Here is a 19138-nt window from a genome sequence, read left to right as displayed (position 1 = left end):
CGGGATGTTCTATGAAATTTCTACATCAGTAAGTGTCGCCACGCAAACATTTGTTTACATTTTCTCGTTCCGGCATAAACAAACAGCCGTCGTGGCCAGAAAGGAGCATCTTTAGAGGGCAAAACCCGTCAAATGAATCATTAGCGGGATAAAAACCGCCGTCGTTGTGTTTGACCTGAAAATCTTTTTGGACTGATGGTGCGCATCGAGGAACTCGACCAAAAACACGCCCTTATCCTCTCTTTGCACTTCATGCACAGCTGCCGGTGCGTTCGAAATCCAAACTGATCATCGCGAGCATACTTACTGATGTTATACACTAGGCATGCATTTACAGAACGACAAAAACAACTCAGAGCGGCTGAAGGTCCACACGGAAGCACAGAACTCTGATCTGCAGGTGGAAACCAGGCAAGTTTGTAGTGCAGCGTTTATTTAAGACTGAATGCGAATTCAACTGGAAAGTAAAGATGAGATTTTTTTGGGCCTTGTGACTTTATTAGACAGGGACAGTGAAGAGGCAGACAGGAAGAAGACATGCAGTAAAAGACCATGAATCAAACCCAGGACGCTGCATCAGAGCCTGTTCATGGGTCGCCTCCTCAACCAGCTGAGCTATCAGGGCTGGAACAGCTAATATCTTGAAATTTACTCTGAAATTCTCCTTTATGTGGGTTTAGATGAAGCCATGAGTTGTTGTTGAATTGTCCATTTGCCTTTGTTTATCACGTGTATGTTTCCATTTGTCCATTTTTAAGCCGCATATTAATACGTATGAAAACATGGAGTTTATATAAAAATGTGGTTAAAAAACAGAATACTGAAAGCAAAATTAATCTGTAATTTTAACACACAGAGATGAGGTTCAAAGGGTTTAATGGGACGTTAAAAGACACTTTTTGCCGTATTTTACACTGAACAGTCTTCTAACTGGAAGAATCTGCTCAAAATACGTTTGCAGTTATGCAAAGTACTGGTAGCAGCTCGTATTTAGGATGAAAAGTTAAATTAATTTGCACCTTTTTCTGTAATCAAATACACAGAGACTAATTTTACTGATGTGATCACATTTTAAAACCCAGTTTTTGCCATAATTCACACTGAATAGTCTAACTGGGAGAATCTGCTCAAAATCTGTTTGTAGCTATGAAAAGTTAAAAAAAAACAAAAAAAACAGGCAAGCTGGCAGTGCAGAGTATATTTAAGATAGAAGATAGGCAACACTACAGCCATGGCCATAAGTTTGGACACAAGTACCATGACGCTTGTGAATCTTAGAAAATACCACAAAATTGTCACTTACAATATAAATACCAGTCATAGCCATCAACCAAAATGAAATATATTTCATTTTGGTATTTATAATGTAAGTGACAATTTTGTGGTATTTTCTGAGATTCACAAGCGTCATGGTACTTGTGTCCAAACTTATGGCCATGGCTGTAATCTGTGCATTTTGTCTGAACAATAAACAAGCTGACACTCACTTTTTATAGCTAAACTTGAATTTTGCAGCAATCTGTGTGCAGAAAGTTTCTGTTTGTTAAAGTTTAACATTTTCCTGAGCAATTTCAAGAAACAAACGGACTATTTCAAAGGAATAAACTTCTAAATATGTAATTTTAATACATGGAAATGTGTTTCTAGGAGTTTAATCAGACTTTAAAATGCACTCTTTGCTATAACTTACACTGAACAGTCTCATAACTGAGAAAACCAGCTGAGAACAAAATAAAATTTGTCAACAATCAAAGCAGAATAACTCCAATCTGTTAAAAAACTAGACAAGTTTTCAGCGTAGCATTTATTCAAGATCAAAAGCAGCACTAATCTGTGTTTTTCTCTAAAACGAATGACCTGACACTCACTTTTTATAGTTAAACTTGAATTAACAACCCTTCTTCTTGTAGCTCAGCTGCAAAATCTAAAGACTACACAAGTGCAGCAATAATAAAAAGAGCATTCAGTTAAAGTTTTACACCTTCCTGAACCATTTTAAGAAACAAATGGATTATTTCCATGGAACAAACTCCTAAATATGTCATCTTAATACATGGAAATGTGTTTACAAGAGTTAAATCAGACTTTAAAACACATTTTTAGTCACAATCTACACTGAACAGACATCCAACTGGAAGAACCAGCTGAGAATAAAACAAAATTTACAAACAACCAAAGCGCAATAACTCTGATCTGCAAATAAAACTAGACCAGTTTGCAGCACAGCATTTACTCAAGATCAAAAACAACCCTAATCTGTGTGTTTTGCTCTAAAATAAATGACCTGATGCTCACTTTTTATGGTTAAACTTAAGTTTTGCAACCTATACCCTCACAGCAAAATCTATATAATAAACAAATACAGTAAGAAATAGAACGAATATTAAGTTTAAAGGTTATTTTCAAAACACAGAAAGGCTGAGCAGTGTGGTAGAAGGTTAAAAACATGTGACAGAGAAGAAGTAGAAACTCCCTTTGCTACCAAAAAACAAAACTTCACGCATTAATTGGCATATTATTGCCCTCCGGCCGGCACAAGCTGTGTCTGTATCAGTCACAGCGGTGGAAACCTTTTCTAAAACAATCTATTATTTGTTGCAGAGACGAAGCAGAATATTCTGAAAATCAAAATGAGGAGAGAAAGGAGGACAGATGACAAAAATAAGCGGTAAATCGATACGGACTAAACCAGGTAAGCAGAAAGTTTGACACTCAATCATGATGGCTAATGTTGTGGTAAAGCTGCAAAATGTACATTTAAATTTACATTAGACTTACATTAAAACGATTATTTCACTGTTTTCAAAGCATTTTTGGTGCACTGCAGCCGCTTAACAGCATGTGAGGCGTTCAGGGAACATCTGTAAACTGTAGCGTCTCATGAGTGAGGGGTTCAGCTTGAACAAAGTTTAGAGGAGCGATATTAGACTTCAGGGAAAAGACCGGAGACCAGAATTATACATTTTCTGATTAAAACGCTTTACAAACCACAAGCAGGGTGCACAAAGACGACTACTGATCAGCTTGGTGATTAATACTGTGCTTGGTTTTTGCTGTTTTTGCTATAAAAAGGGGAAAATTTCATAGTGGAAAACAAGCTCAACTAAAACAAACAAGACGACATGGTCATCAATATCCCCCACCACGTGTGATGTCTATGAGTCTATATCCAAAATAGTGATCAAGGGCCATAACTCTGTTAAATATTATCGTACAGGTCTCATTTTCAAACTTGATCAAGGTGTCCATGGTGTGAAGCTACACACTAAATTTCGTAATCCTAGCTGGAATAGTTTCCGAGAAAAGCTGTCCCCTTCATGTCGGACGGATGGACAGACGGAGGCCAAACCTATATCCCCCTTTTCCACTTTGTGGAGGCGGGGGATAATAAAAGCTTCAACTATGACCCTAGAATGTGAAATGTGCATAACGTACAGCACAAATCACTAATGTGCGTCATTTTAAAACTTACTAAGAAGGCAAAACTTATCTGTGAAAGACATAAAAATGTTGTATAGCCTCAAAAAACAAAAAGTTCATTTGCAGGAACAAACTGAACAGCCCATCACACTGTAGTCTCGTAGTTTTCCCTTGCGTCCTTTATTTAATGCGTATAAAAATGAGATCATACTTTATTTTTATTTAAGCATGTATGTCTTTAATTTAATCCTTTTTTTTTTACACATCCACCTGCTCTAATATTAGTTTTTTTTTCATTTGTTTCTAAAAATTCAAAGCTCTAAAGAATGTCTGCATGATTGAACTAGCGCTGCATTTTGATATTTTTATTGTTATCCAAGTTTTTTATGCTACCATAAGCCTTTATTAATCCCACAGTGGGGGACATTAGAGCAGCAAAAGGGGACAGCGCAAAACATTTAAGAAATATGAGCAGAAGAAAAAAAAAATATATATATATATATATATATATGTCACAGGCCAAATTAGAATCCAGGCAGATTTAGAATCCGCCTAGGCAGAATTAGAATTTTGATTTCGCCGAGGTGAAATCAAAATTCTGCCATGGTTGTTGTACAGATTTCAATCTTGATATATCAATAGCCTGTATATTAGAAAGAATAACCCTAACCCTCTAACAGGATTTTGGTATACAGTATATGAAAAAAAACCCAGAAACTACTTTGACAACATAATTTTTTCCCTGCTTATTTTGCCAAGTGTTGAGGACAAAGGTTGACATTACTTCTAAAGTAATTATTTACCTTGTATCTAAAACCAAATTTCAAGGTACATAATTTTAGGGAAAACAAATAATTACCTTAACAGAGCATATCATATTCAAAACCCTTCAAATTTCAATCTAGCCTAGGCGAAATCAAAATTCTAATTCTGCCTAGGCAGATTTAAATTTCACCTGGAACATACACACGTGGACAAAATTGTTGGTACCCCTCAGTTAAAGAAGGAAAAACCCACAATTCTCACTGAAATCACTTGAAACTCACAAAAGTAACAATAAATAAAAATTTATTGAAAATTAAATAATCAAAATCAGCCATCACTTTTGAATTGTTGATTAACATAATTATTTAAAAAAACAAACTAATGAAATAGGGCTGGACAAAAATGATGGTACCCATAACTTAATATTTTGTTGCACAACCTTTTGAGGCAATCACTGCAATTAAACGATTTCTGTATTTGTCAATGAGCGTTCTGCAGCTGTCAACAGGTATTTTGGCCCACTCCTCATGAGCAAACAGCTCCAGTTGTCTCAGGTTTGATGGGTGTCTTCTCCAAATGGCATGTTTCAGCTCCTTCCACATATGTTCAATGGGATTCAGATCTGGGCTCATAGAAGGCCACTTTAGAATAGTCCAACGCTTTTCTCTCAGCCATTCTTGGGTGTTTTTGGCTGTGTGTTTTGGATCGTTGTCCTGTTGGAAGACCCATGACCTGCGACTGAGACCAAGCTTTCTGACACTAGGCAGCACATTTCTCTCCAGAATGCCTTGATAGTCTTCAGATTTCATCGTACCTTGCACACTTTCAAGACACCCTGTGCCAGATGCAGCAAAGCAGCCCCAAAACATTACTGAGCCTCCTCCATGTTTCACCGTAGGGACAGTGTTCTTTTCTTCGTATGCTTGCTTTTTGAGTCTATGAACATAGAGTTGATGTGCCTTACCAAAAAGCTCCAGTTTGGTCTCATCTGTCCAAAGGACATTCTCCCACAAGCTTTGTGGCTTGTCAACATGCATTTTTGCAAATTCCAGTCTGGCTTTTTTATGAGTTTTTTTCAGCAGTGGTGTCCTCCTTGGTCGTCTCCCATGAAGTCCACTTTGGCTCAAACAACGACGAATGGTGCGATCTGACACTGATGTACCTTGGCCTTGGAGTTCACCTTTAATTTCTTTGGAGGTTGCTCTGGGCTCTTTGGATACAATTCCAACGATCCGTCTCTTCAATTTGTCATCAATTTTCCTCTTGCGGCCACGTCCAGGAAGGTTGGCTACTGTCCCGTGGGTCTTGAACTTCTGAATAATATGAGCCACTGTTGTCACAGGAACTTCAAGCTGTTTAGAGATGGTCTTATAGCCTTTACCTTTAAGATGTTTGTCTATCATTTTTTTTCGGATGTCCTGGGACAATTCTCTCCTTCGCTTTCTGTTGTCCATGTTCAGTGTGGTACACACCTTTTCACCAAACAGCAGGGTGACTACTTGTCTCCCTTTAAATAGGCAGACTGACTGATTATGAGTTTGGAAACACCTGTGATGTCAATTAAATGACACACCTGAGTTAATCATGTCACTCTGGTCAAATAGTTTTCAATCTTTTATAGAGGTACCATCATTTTTGTCCAGGCCTGTTTCATTAGTTTGTTTTTTTAAATAATTATGTTAATCAACAATTCAAAAGTAATGGCTGTTTTTGATTATTTAATTTTCAATAAATTTTTATTTATTGTTACTTTTGTGAGTTTCAAGTGATTTCAGTGAGAATTGTGGGTTTTTCCTTCTTTAACTGAGGGGTACCAACAATTTTGTCCACGTGTGTATATATACACTACTGTTCAAAAGTTTGGGGTCACTTAGAAGTGTCCTTATTTTTAAAACAAAAGTAGTTTTTTTTTTTAAATAAAGATAACATTACATGAATGATAAATCCAGTGCTGACATTGCTAATGTGGTAAATGACTATTCTAGCTGCAAACAGCTGATTTTTAATGGAATATCTCCATAGGGGTACAGAGGAACATTTCCAGCAACCATCACTCCTGTGTTCTAATGCTACACTGTGTTAGCTAATGGTGTTGAAAGGCTCATTGATGATTAGAAAACCTTTGTACAGTTATGTTAGCACATGGATAAAAGTGGGAGTTTTCATGGAAAACATGGAATTGTCTGAATGACCCCAAACTTTTGTACGGTAGTGTATGCACTTATAAATTGTGTACCTACATTGTTTTTTTTTACATTTCCTCACTTGTCCACATCGTAAACAAGGCCTTCACACCGAAATGAATGTGTGACATTTATTTACATCTGTGTGTTTTTGTCATGTTTCCATTAAAGTTATTCTTTAAAGTAGTTAAAAACAAAATGTACCTTCTTCTTCCAAGTCTAGATTAAAAATAGGTAATTAAAAGTTCTCCATATCTACTGAACGTACCTATTTTATCGTGCTAAATGCTTCAGCTAGCAGACGTACCTGCCACAGAGGACCCTCCATCCCCCCAGCAGGAACCAGCCCAGGCCGCTCTGCCTCTGGTTGACTCGGGCCCGGGGCAGCGTCTGGTAGTCACTCTCATCGTTCTCAAAGCCTTCCTCCGACATCATCAGAGGCATCTCGTCCAAGTTAGAGGGGTCATCTTCTGAAGAGTATCTGGAAAGAAAACACATAAAAGAGGAAAATGTGAGAAAGCTGCTGTCCTACATCGTGTTCATGAGGATCCACTGCTTTGAATGCTGTGTTCAGGCACAAATTCAGAACCTGCTCAGCCTTGGGCAGTTTAAATGTCAGAAAGCATTTAAATAAAAGACATAAACTCACTTCTGAATTTAATAATCAACATGGATTTCATGTAAATGTGACATGAAAATCCACAAAACTCTACTGTTAAAGTCTTGCTCTTTCTTGTCGTACAAATCTCTTCACAACTGCGATAAGTCTGCATCAACAATCACACTTTCACTCTTTAAAACACTTTTTTTAAACAACATTTTTTGTGCTAATAGATCTGAAAATATCGTGATGAAGCAAACTTTACATAAAGCAAGTATACAGGTTCCAGTTTTTAGACATTTAGACTAAATGTTGATGTTACTCATTGATAGGAATTTGATGCTTGGTTCCAGTTTCTCACTATTTGGACTATTAGTCCAAAAGCAACTAAAGACCTGTCCAAAATAAGCAAAAAATGTCCAGAATTTAGGAAAGAAATTGTCCAAATGACTTGAAAAATGTTCAAAATTACTCACAAACATCCAGAATTAGTTAAAACCCTGTTTCAAAATGACTTAAGGTTTATCTGAAACCTGACCAACGCCATGAAGATAGTTTAAAATAACATTATTGAATAACCTGAAAATGGAAAAAAGTGGTAATGTGTCCCTGTAAAGTTCCTGGAAGTACATATAGATCCGTATTTCTGCTAAAATACAGTCTTTGGTCGATATTTCACTTCAACTTTTGAGGCTCTAACATCAGTAGAATCTGATGTTTGGCAAAATAACAAGACAAGGTTCCAGTTTTTAGATGTTTAGACTTAAAACTGTTTCAAACTTTGCCCAAACTGACTTAAAATTGTCAGAAACTGCTCAAAATGTGTAATTTTCTATGCTGAAATGACATTTTTATCTGATAAATTTAGATTAAGAGACCATCAGGCGCAAAATACTTGAAAGAACCTGATATCAAATGCAGAAAGTGGAGTGTCTTTATGCAATGTCTGACTGCTTTCATGAATATCAACAACATCTGGAAGACAGAAACCACTTTGACATCCAAAAACTAAGTACTGGGGCTACTGGTGTTCCTGTCGAATCCCATGACTTTTCACATTCAGAGAAGAGTATTGTGTGGAGACTTTGTGACTATCTGATCGGGCCATTCCATGTAAAATCAATCAGCGGCTCCAACCTGGTCTCCTGAAAATCAGATGATTTTTTTCACACAATAACTTCAGTATCTTTAATGAAGCAGGGCAAAATTCTAAATTTATGCCATTATATTTTTCTTAATAATTACAGAACCTTGAAGCACGGAGAGCCGGGCCAAAACTTTACGCTTTTTAATGGACTTTTTCCATCATTTCTGAGCCTCAGAATTTGTCTTGAATGGGGTTCTTAAATTTCCCTCGGGATTACTGAAGTATCTATCCGTCTATCTATGCATCCTTCACTTCATCAGTACAGCAGATAGACATATGACATTTCAGGAGGAAAACACTGGAGTTTTGGTAAAAACTGCAACTAAAATAACTTTAAAACTGGAAAACTACAAGAAAACAAAAAAAAGGTAAATATACACCACAAAAAGACATACAATTTCCACTGACAGATGCAAAATCACCACAAAAAGACACAAAATAACCAGAAAAAGACAGAGAATCACCACAAAAATAGGTGAATATACCACAGAAAGACTCAAAATCTCCACTAAAATAAGCAAAATTACATCAAAGAATCATCTGGTGCTTTATCTCCAGGAACTTCATCAATGATCAGAGTTCTACCTTCATTCTGGGAATATTTCCACAGTTCCAGGTTCTTGAAGTCCATAGAGGTGGGTCCAGATTTATCACTTTTTAATGGACTTTTTCCATCATTTCTGAGCCTCAGAACTTCATCAGTACAGCAGATAGAACCATGTTATTTAGGAGGAAAAGCACATTGGATTTGTGGTAAAAACTGACACCAGATCAGTTTTACGTCCGGCTCAAAAATGATGGAAAAAGTCCATTAAAAAGTGATAAATCTGGACCCACTTCTATGGACTTGAAGGACCTGGAACTGTGGAAATATTCACAGTATGAAGGTAGAACTTTTTCAATTAATGAAGTTACTGGAGATGAAGAACCGGATGATTCTTTGTGGTAATCTCCGTGTCTATTTGTTGTGGTTTTGGGCTTTTTGTGATAATTTTGCATCTTTTTTTGGTATATTTGCCTCTTCTTGTGCTGATTTTGTGTTTCATTTTGGTAATTCTTGCCCTTTTTTAGCACTTTGGTGTCTTTTTGTGGTCATTTTCCAGCTTTTGAAGTTATTTTACCTGCAGTTTTTAGCAGAACTCAGATGTGTTTTCCTCCTAAATGTCATGTGTCTATCTGCTGGACTGATGGAAGTTCTGAGGCTCAGAAATGATGGAAAAAGTCTATTAAAAAGTGATAAATCTGGACCTCCTTTGAAAATATTCATAGTATAAAGGTAAAAGTTTCCATGGCTTCATTGAATGTCCTAAAGTTATTCTACTGAGCCATGCCACCCCATGGCATGGCTCAGTGGGTAGGGTGGCCGTCTTGTAACCGGAGGGTTGCCGGTTCGATCCTCGGCCCGTTGTACTCATGTCGAAGTGTCCCTGAGCAAGACACCAAACCCCTAATTGCTCCTGATGGGGTCGTGGTTAGCGCCTTGCATGGCAGCTTCCGCCATCAGTGTGTGAATGTGTGTGTGAATGGGTGAATGTGACGTGTCCTGTAAAGCGCTTTGGGTACCTTGCAGGTATAGTAAAGCGCTATATAAATACAGACCATTTACATAAAAAAAATCAGGGGGTCAGGTGTGAAACCTTCTTCAGATTTTGTTGTTTTTATATTAAATGACAGCACTGACTGGTTATCATATGTTTCATTGGTTTCTGCGCACAGGTTGTGACTGTAAAATGTCAGAGATTGATGACAGAAACTGCAGCTTTAAACATGCAAAGACTTCTGAGAAAACTCATTCAAAACCCAGATAAAATGAATGAGGAGCACACATTTGAACAGTTCTCATTCTTTGCACAAAATTGAATCAATTTTCGTTGTCGTGGCAAAGAGATTTAACAACCAACACTTGAAAACTGACTGTGCATTTCTGAATAGAATTTATAATTTCATTCAGCAGCATGTAAAGTCACTATTCTGTGAGCTTCAAACTTTGTTTCTAGTTAGAATTTTAAATGTATGACACAATAAATGCAGAAAACCTCTCTCACATGGAGACAAAACTGCAATCGAAGCAGCTGCAGATGGCCGAGTGTCTTGTACCTACAGAAAACACGAACACGTGAACAAGCAGAAAACTAGCATCAGCGGGATTATGAGCTTAAGACTAGCCATCCACACCAGTCCTCAGTGATCCTGCAGAGCAGCTCAGCCTGCCAAAGCTAAACATGCAGGAGCTGCTGTGGCCTGACGTCGAGTTCCAGCTCAGAGCTCCTGCAACTTTAGTTCAAGAACCGCGGAGATGATAACGACTCTGCAGTGATTAGACAACCTGTTATCTGTCCATTCAGCAAGTCAACTAGTCTCTGAACCTCTGCTTCTGAAGGAGACAACATCTGATCTGTGATGCTAAGTAAAGCCAGACATGATGAAGAGTGGTAGAGGGTTTTTTCTACAAAATGCAACCTGTGAATTTAATTTGATCTCTAGCTGTCTAACTGTAATATCTGCAATATTTATCTTCTGCAGCAACGACAAATTCATTCATTAGTAAAAACAGGCAAAAGATGAGTGCATCAGTGGACAGAGAGAGGTATAACGGGTGCTCTTCAGGATCTAGCGGAAAAAATCCATCCAAACAGCAAAAAGAGGAGAGGTCCGAGGCACTCCGAGTTCCTAAAAGTCCATTAATAATTCGTGGACGGCAGTTTACGCGTTTCGGCCGAAACGCGTAAACTGCCGTCCACGAATTATTAATGGACTTTTAGGAACTCGGAGTGCCTCGGACCTCAAATTCATTCATTAGTTTGATTTCACATCTCTGAAGGCCCAATTTTTCTCACAATGCAGTGAAATAAGAAAGAAAACGAAAATAAATACTAAATTAGTCTAATTATCAGGCTAAATTATTACTGGAATAACCACAGATTTACTAAAACTATTTCTTCTTTTCAGATCCTGATTTTGTAAATACCTTCACCTTTTTAAGATTGCTTTTAATGTTCAACTGTTGTATGTTTTAAAACCTGCTCTATTTATTTAACTGTTTTTGTTTACATTACTTGCCTGTAAAGTGTCCTCAAGTGCCCAGAAAAGCACAATACAAACAAAAGATATTATTATAATCATTATTATTTACTTTTAGCTTTAGAATATAAGTTTATTTTAATTAGAAGTTCTTTTCAAGTTTGTCAAATCAAATTATTGCCAAATTATTAGATGCACAATCGCATTCTACTGTCCAAAACAATCCAATCCATGTTAAAAACGACTTTATATATCATTTTATTTGCATTAAATTAAAGATTTAGCTTTGGTCAGACAAAACAGTTTATAAATCTTTGCAGGACTTCTTGTACATATCATTTTATGAATCATTCTTGGGTGTGGTTGACATTTAATTGTAAATGAATCTTCCACCTCGAGGAAGCTGCCTGTAAAACCGCCTTTTTAAAAACCTTATCGGGTTTATTTGTACACAAATATATCTGACATGATTGTTTTCGCTTTCCAGAACTTGTTGTTAATGGAGGACAAAATGATTTAATCAAATATAAGGATGAAAACAGAGAATAAGTTTTGTAATTCTGACTGCATTAACTCTTCCTGTGATTCAGGGGAACATGTGATTTACTTTCTGAAACATAATCACATTTACAGCCGGACACTCATAAAACCACAAAGTACATCTGAGTGTTGACAAAATAAATGCCAAACAACTTACTGCAACGACTTCTGCTGAACTGCATAGATTACATGGGATTTAAACAGCAAAACTTGGGTTTAAGTCGGTTTAAAACAAGCTTGTGAATCAAATGCTTGCTGCTTTGATAGTAGTGAGTCATCTAATGGAGCAGAACAGTCAAGAATCATCTCTGCTGCAGAGTCATGTCTGCAAATATGAATTATTTATGACGGAAATGGATCCATACTGGAATCTCGAGCTAAACAATTCATGGGAATAGCATCGCAAAATTGTCAAGTGCACCAGAAGTCACAGCAGGAATCAACTCTTCATTTCAACAGAAAACATGCAAAAATAACCATTTCCACTAAAACTAATTTTGCAACAACTGTCAAAGTAATCACAATATAATCAGATTAGTTACAGAACCCTGAAGTACAGAGAGCCAGGTCTAAATTTGTGCTTTTTAATGGACTTTTTCCATCATTTCTGAGCCTCAGAACTTCATCAGTACAGCAGATAGAACAATGATATTTAGGAGGAAAACATTTATTTCTGCTTTAGTTCTGCTAAAAATTGGAATCAAATCAGTTTTACAGGTGTCACAGTCTAAACACTAAATCTGATTTCTGTTCTTTTTCTCTATACCCAACTCTGAATACCAATATGATGGGATATATCATAGCTTGAACAGTAGTTTAAGTGACGCAAAACTAACAAAAAAGGATGAAAAACAACTAAAATGATACACAAAATGACCAAAATGTGAGAGAAAATGACTAAATGTGATACAAAATTACCACAAAATGATGCAAAACAATAAAAATTGGATGCAAAATGATGAAAAGTGATTCAAAATTAACACAACATGATGCAAAACAAAACAATTTCACACACTCCAAGTGTTACAATCTAAATACTAAACCTGTTTCTTTGCTCCAAAATAAGACAAAAAGACGAAAAAAGCAACACAAACAACAGACAGGAGACAAAACTTTCCGAAAGACGCCATGAACCAACATAAATGAGACAAAAAGAACAAAAAAGCAAAACTCAACTTGACAAAAATAGGACAAACAACATGAGCAAGACAAAAAATGACACAAACAACATGACACACAACAAAAAGACAAAACTAGACAAACAAGAATGGAAGAAACTGAGATACAAAACAACAAAAATGACACCAGATCAGTTTTGTTTCAATGATGTTTGAATGTAAATAAACTTTAAAATGAAGTACAAATCTACTCTCAAGAAAAGGATCTTTTACACGGACATGATTTTAACTTATTACTCGGTGAAGAAAAGCGAAGATGAGCATTTAGCTGCCATTTTAGTGAGTCACACGATGCTAGAAAGATTAGATTATCACCTCCGCTGTTTGGGAATTCTTCAGAATTGAAGACAAAACCAAGGCAAAATTTGGAACAGACGAACGGATCCGAACATTCGGATCCGTTCGTCCGTTTGGATCCCCCCCCGGACGTTACGAGGCGGAACGAATATTCGGATATTCGTCTTTAATAGGGCCCGAATATTCGGAGGCCAGAAACCACTATTCGGGCCAGCCCTAGTTTACACACTGTGGGAATTTGCCAACAAACTGTATGATCCACAGCGTTTCCTGCCATGAAACACCCACACACGATTACATAATAATTCGACCGTCGGTCCTGTAGGAGCGTAGGACGGTTTGTAGAAACATTTCCTGGCTCTCCAACGGTTACTATCAGAGTCAGTGGAAAAGCTCCATCACAGATTCTACACCAGATTCAGAACCAAAGCTCTCTGACCTCCAAAGTGAGATCAGATCATTTCCACACAGAGATCAACAAAGTGATAAAGTGATCAGACTCATTCACAGGCGTAGATGTGCATTCGTTCTCCTCTATAAAAACATAAAGGAAGCAAACGATTATGAAGAACTGTACGGTACTACTTTCAACAGATCGCTTTTCTTCACCACAGGGGTCAAACATATGGTCCGTGGGTAAAAAAAAAATCTAAAAAAAGGGCCAAAGGACAACTTTGCAAAGTGTAAAAATTACAGCGAAGACAGTAACTGTAATTGTAAATTTATAAAACTGTGAATGTTAAACAGTTTCTAGAACATGACAAGCTGTTTTGATCATGAAGTAAAATACTAGATTGTTCATTTCCAGATATCTGTGTCTAAATTATTTGTTCCTTCATAAACACTCTGTGATCTGTTTTAATGTGTAAATGATGAACTGAGGCATAACATTGAGATGGAACTTATTTTTGTTAAGAAATTTCAGGTTGTTCATAATATTTTGCAAAAAGATAGTTCGTTAAATGTGAACATTTTCAGAATTATACTTTTATGCACTAAAACAAAGGGAAAAATGTGGAGTTGTGGTTATTTATAGGTCATTATGCTCTGATTTTACTGGTCACTTGAGATCAAACTGGGCTGAATGTGGCTCCTGAACTAAAATGAGTTTGACTCTCCTGCTTGATCATCTGATCAAACCAAGATATGTAGGGTATGCCCTGAATGTGCAGAAAGTTTTCAGCTTAAAATATTTACATCCACCGGTACAAATGCAATACAATTGATAAATCTATCACTGATGTGAAAAGGGGCTCATTTAAAGAGGCGAACTGTACAGTAGTTGAAGTAAAACTAATTTCAAATTAATCTCATTTATCTCTCTGCTTTGGTGAAGGCAGTTTCCTGTAGTTGAATCTATAAATTTGAGATCACACTTAATTTCTTTAAACTGCTATTCTAATTTTGTCAACAGAACAAAAATTCTGTTTAAAACTCGTTTAACACTAACTTTTTTCCTGCAACTTAACCTCCATTTTCTTGTCAAAAATCTTAAATATCAGGTTGGAAAAAATGAAAGTTTCCAGTTGACCTTCCTTGAAACTAAGCTCCAGCATCAGTACACGTGACTTCAGTCGCAGTAATATCACTTAACCTGAACTTCATTACACATTTCAAAATGAAGCAATTCATTTAAGTCGGTCCAACAATTCTCTTTTTTCAAAATCCACACATCATGCGAGTTGAATCCTAAATGAGAAACGTTAGTCTAGGGGAGGATAAACACAGGGGAGGTAATACAGATTACCTGAGAGTAGCATTGCCAATTTATATCTGGTTTGAAAGGAGTGTTTTCCTTCATGTAAATGAAGACATTTCCAACATAAACTGCTCCAGGAAAAACACAAAACTAGTCCAAATACTTATTTCAGAGATATCTGTAGCTCAGCTATGACTCATAAAAATAATATCTGCAGATATCTCTAACTTAATTATGACTAGTCTGAATTATTGTGCATGATGTGACGTTTCCCACTGAGTCCAGAAAAGCATCTGAGCCTTACTTACAGAAGGAAAGGCGGTTGTTGTGGTGGATAAGAGGTGGAACAGAAAGTGCTCATCAGTGAGGAGTTTGTGGAAAACAAGCCCTTCCTTCATCAGAGACTTAACGGTGAAATAAGTAGAAAGCTGCTCTAACATGGTGATAAAATAGTCCGTTAAATGTGATTAAAGTTGCAATGACACAGTGTGTTTGAAGCGTAAGCAGCATTCGCCTCACAACAGCTTCGGATGCAACTACAAAAATCTGCAACATCATTTCACAGAGTCTAAACTTTGTTTTTACATTCTCACTGTGCACAACTCCTGTTTGAAAATTCTACAACATAAATCTAACAAATTGTTTAAGATATCCTAAAAGGCCAAAGTAAATATCTCGAACTGAAATGAATTAAAGAACGGGGACTAGCCCAAATTAAATTGCAGATTCCCAAAACTCAGACAGTTGCAGATATCCGCACCATGAATCGTACATGTCTGTATTCGGAAACTTCATACATGTGATGAGTAAAAGTGACAGAATTTCTCCTACAAATAACGTGGACATCTGTAATAACAATTCTAGTTCTGAAAAACTGGTGTTGAGGATGTTTAAAAAGCTATTTTTTACTGCAATTGCTCAACATAATCTGCAATACTTAATTTTCAGGTGCAATATTTTGTATGATGTTTCATTACGTGTCAGTAAAATAAAAATTTGCAGCCTTATTTGAACTTACGTATTTCAATGAGTAAGCTAAATCGTACTTATTCGCTTTGAATCATACTTATATCTTATTGCTTTCCGACTTTAAAAGCACTGCATTTCCTATGCTACATCAAGAATCTCCTTTGGGATTTATAAAGTTTCATCTTATCTTATACCCAGTCTAGCCATTAAATATTAAACCAGCTTTCCATAAGTGTTCCCTGCAATGTCCAAATGAAATCTACACCTCTGATTTCATTGCTGAAAGTCTAAGAAAGGAACTCAGTAAGGCAGAAGTGTTTCCCATTAAATCTAACTCTTATTCTACCAAAATGATTAAGTAGGTAAACATACTGCTTGTGTGGAAGAGATGTAGGTTGTTTGCATGTATTTCTGGACTATAAGTGCCACATCATGCACTCAATTCATCCCCGTGAAGGTTTTCTTGTTTCATCATCAGCCTGAAACATGAACAAGCTAAATATTGACAACAGAACTCACCTTTTACAACATGTGTCCAACTTGGTTAACTTTCATGTGACTTGAAATTAAATACCAAAAGGAGCCTGAGCAGCAGGTTTCTGTAACCAGAACATGAGCTAACGTACACTTACAGCTTATAGAGGGCAAAATATGAAGGAAAAATAGATTGAATACGGATTTTTAGCTGTTTGGATGGAGCTAAGAGCCAGTCAGCCAGCTGACAAATGAGAAAACACGCAGGAGCTGTCAGTAGTGGTGCTAATAGCAACACAAGCTAACAGCCGCGACCCCCACACAGACCCGGACCCTGGCGACCAGGCGAGGCCACCAGACCGTAACATCCCACACGAACGGCTGCTTCTAAAGCGGGCCACCGGAGAAAAGGCCCGGTAAGCCTGTACGTACCTGGAAAGCCTGGCGGAGGTGTAATACGGGATTCTCTTTGAGTTCTTCCGCACTGGATTTAACGGGATGCTGTCAGCCATCTTGGCTGGGCAGTATGCGTGCCGACGTCACATGAGAAACGTTACGGATTACTGTCGCTTTCAAGGAGACGTAGAAATATTGTAAATGTGATACTCACAGTTAAATTCAAAGAGGAATCCCGTAATATCGCACTTTAAAAATATAAATCAAGTGGGAGTGTTTTTGCGTTTATCACACAACCTTGTTTCAGAGCATTCGATTCCTAAGATTAAGTAAATAAATAAAGAATGCTTTAGCTTACTATTGCTTGTGAGTATTTTACAGTTTCCAGAAGTCGACGAAGGCACCATACTCAAGTCATCATTACTATGCTGTGTTGAAGTAAATAAAATCTCGGTAAATGATAACATTACAACGTGAAGCATCATTATATCAAGTATTTATTCTTATTTGTGTGTATATGTAAATATATATTTAACTTTTCCTCTAAAACTATCCTGTGCAACATTATTTACTATATTCAAACTGTCACACTATCCATAGTAATTCATCTGTTATTCAACCTATGTGCAATTTAAATTTGATCTACTCTATAACTTTGTCATTGCAATTCTACGCATCACGTGTATCTTACAAGTATGGGAGCATCTGTATGTGTGACTGGTGTATACAGTGTGTGTAGTCTTTCATTCAGCACTTTTCCCTCCTTCTGGTTAAATCTTTTGAGTTACTGTAATGTGTGAAGGTATGTTGGGACTAAAATCTATCTTTTATGTCTGAGAAACAAACAAATACACTCATTGAAATTTGCAGAAACTTATTACCTATGATAGAATTAAAAAATGTAATATACTGTTTGTATTTCTTAAATGATACTCCTTATCTGGAAATCTAAAACCTGACTATGATCTTATTTGTCATTACTATCGCATATTATATATTACAATATATATTATAATACTCCCAAAAATGGAAAAATCAAACCCAGAATATTTTTTCTGGTATTATAATTATTATTACTGTCTAAACTAATATAATGTTTTGGGATGTGCTGCAGACATAGTTTTACACTGTAAAAAGGCTATTTTAAGCAGTATTTGAATTAAAGCACTGCTTTCAGTAGATTCACCTTTCTGTTTTGGGGAATTTGAGTTATTTTTGTGAATTCTAACAACTTAAAATTACATTTAAATTTGCTTAATATTCGCTATATTCGCTTAAAATTAGTATTGGAATTTCAGCGTACGAACAGGTTTGCTGCTCCTTTAGCATCATGACATCAGTGCTTCTTCATTTTTTCCTGCTGCAATTCAACCTGTGTTTTCTTCTAGCAGGATTGCACAATAAAAAAAGGAAAGACAAATAAGACAAAATCATGTTTTACATTTTACATTGGGGTAAAGTGAATCACTTAGTTGGGAAGACCGGAAACTTCAAGTTGGCTTTCATTCTAATTAAAGGGGAACTTTTAGGATAACGCGCCAAAACACTGGTGATAGCGCGAGCTATTGCACGATTTCGGAACGAGATTTGCTTTCTAGCATCCAGAGATTTGGCTACAGACCACAACAAATAGCGATCGCCAAGTAATGTGAAGGTTTTCGTTCACTTCTCATCTCTAGTATGTTGTGGGACACTCGTTGAGACTATCCGAGCCGGTCAGTGTGGGGGGAAAAAGCACGTTAGGGCGGACTTTGACGCGGGGGGGCAAGTTGCCCCATACTTTTCGCTAGCTGAGCTGCTAGCTGAGCTGCTAGCTGAGCTGCTAGCTGAGCTGCTAAGCTGCCTGCCTGGCTAAATACTGGAGCTATGTCGAAAATTCATTTCTCCATCACTCACATGTATGAAATGACATGAAAACAGACCCCAGGTTGAAAAAAAACGAAGTTCCCCTTTAAGCTGCAGCAAAGCACATTTTAGAGGACAATTTAAGTACACCTAACTTAATTCAGCGCCATTCATTTTACTTACTAACTTAATTTGGATTAAGTTCATTTAATTACATGTTACCAATTAAAGCAATTAATTTAAGTTGGTCTAACATGCGTCTTTATTTCACTGGACTATATGTCACCACAAGATCATTAACTCTAATTAAACTACAAAAAACAGCATGCTAACAGATGCTACTTGTTTACAAGCGCAAAACTGTATATACCTCTTGTTTTGCATTGCTCAGGAATTTTCTGTTTGCAAATATGGCATATTTAGAAAGTCCTTGTTTCTATAATGCAAAAAAAATAAACAAATCAAGAAAGGTAAAGTTTGCTAGATTAGTTATGCAAATTAAAATGTTATGTTGAATTTTGACCATTTACTCAGGTGTAATTACTATAAATTAATAGCTGAATGAGTTTAAACAGTGTGAGGTATAAAAATGGACAACAGATG

General features: G+C 36.7%; 1 protein-coding gene across 2 annotated transcripts in view; it reads right to left on the bottom strand.

The window, feature by feature from the left end:
• Nucleotides 1-16841, bottom strand: part of atp9b (ATPase phospholipid transporting 9B) — an 88593-nt gene extending 71752 nt beyond the window's left edge. For both annotated transcript variants that reach the window (XM_022207842.2, XM_022207844.2), the window contains exons 1-2: nucleotides 16727-16841; nucleotides 6676-6849 (exon numbers count right to left, since the gene is read on the bottom strand). In XM_022207842.2, coding sequence (XP_022063534.2) covers nucleotides 6676-6849; nucleotides 16727-16806 — 254 coding nt within the window. In that variant the 5' untranslated portion in view covers nucleotides 16807-16841. The remainder of the gene's footprint in view (nucleotides 1-6675; nucleotides 6850-16726) is intronic.
• Between the last annotated feature and the right edge of the window lie 2297 nt (nucleotides 16842-19138).

The sequence above is a fragment of the Acanthochromis polyacanthus genome, chromosome 11, assembly GCF_021347895.1.
Source record: "Acanthochromis polyacanthus isolate Apoly-LR-REF ecotype Palm Island chromosome 11, KAUST_Apoly_ChrSc, whole genome shotgun sequence".
NCBI lineage: Eukaryota > Metazoa > Chordata > Actinopteri > Pomacentridae > Acanthochromis > Acanthochromis polyacanthus.
The sequence above is the reverse complement of the archived record's forward strand: the minus strand, read 5'-3'. Positions and strand labels throughout refer to the sequence as shown.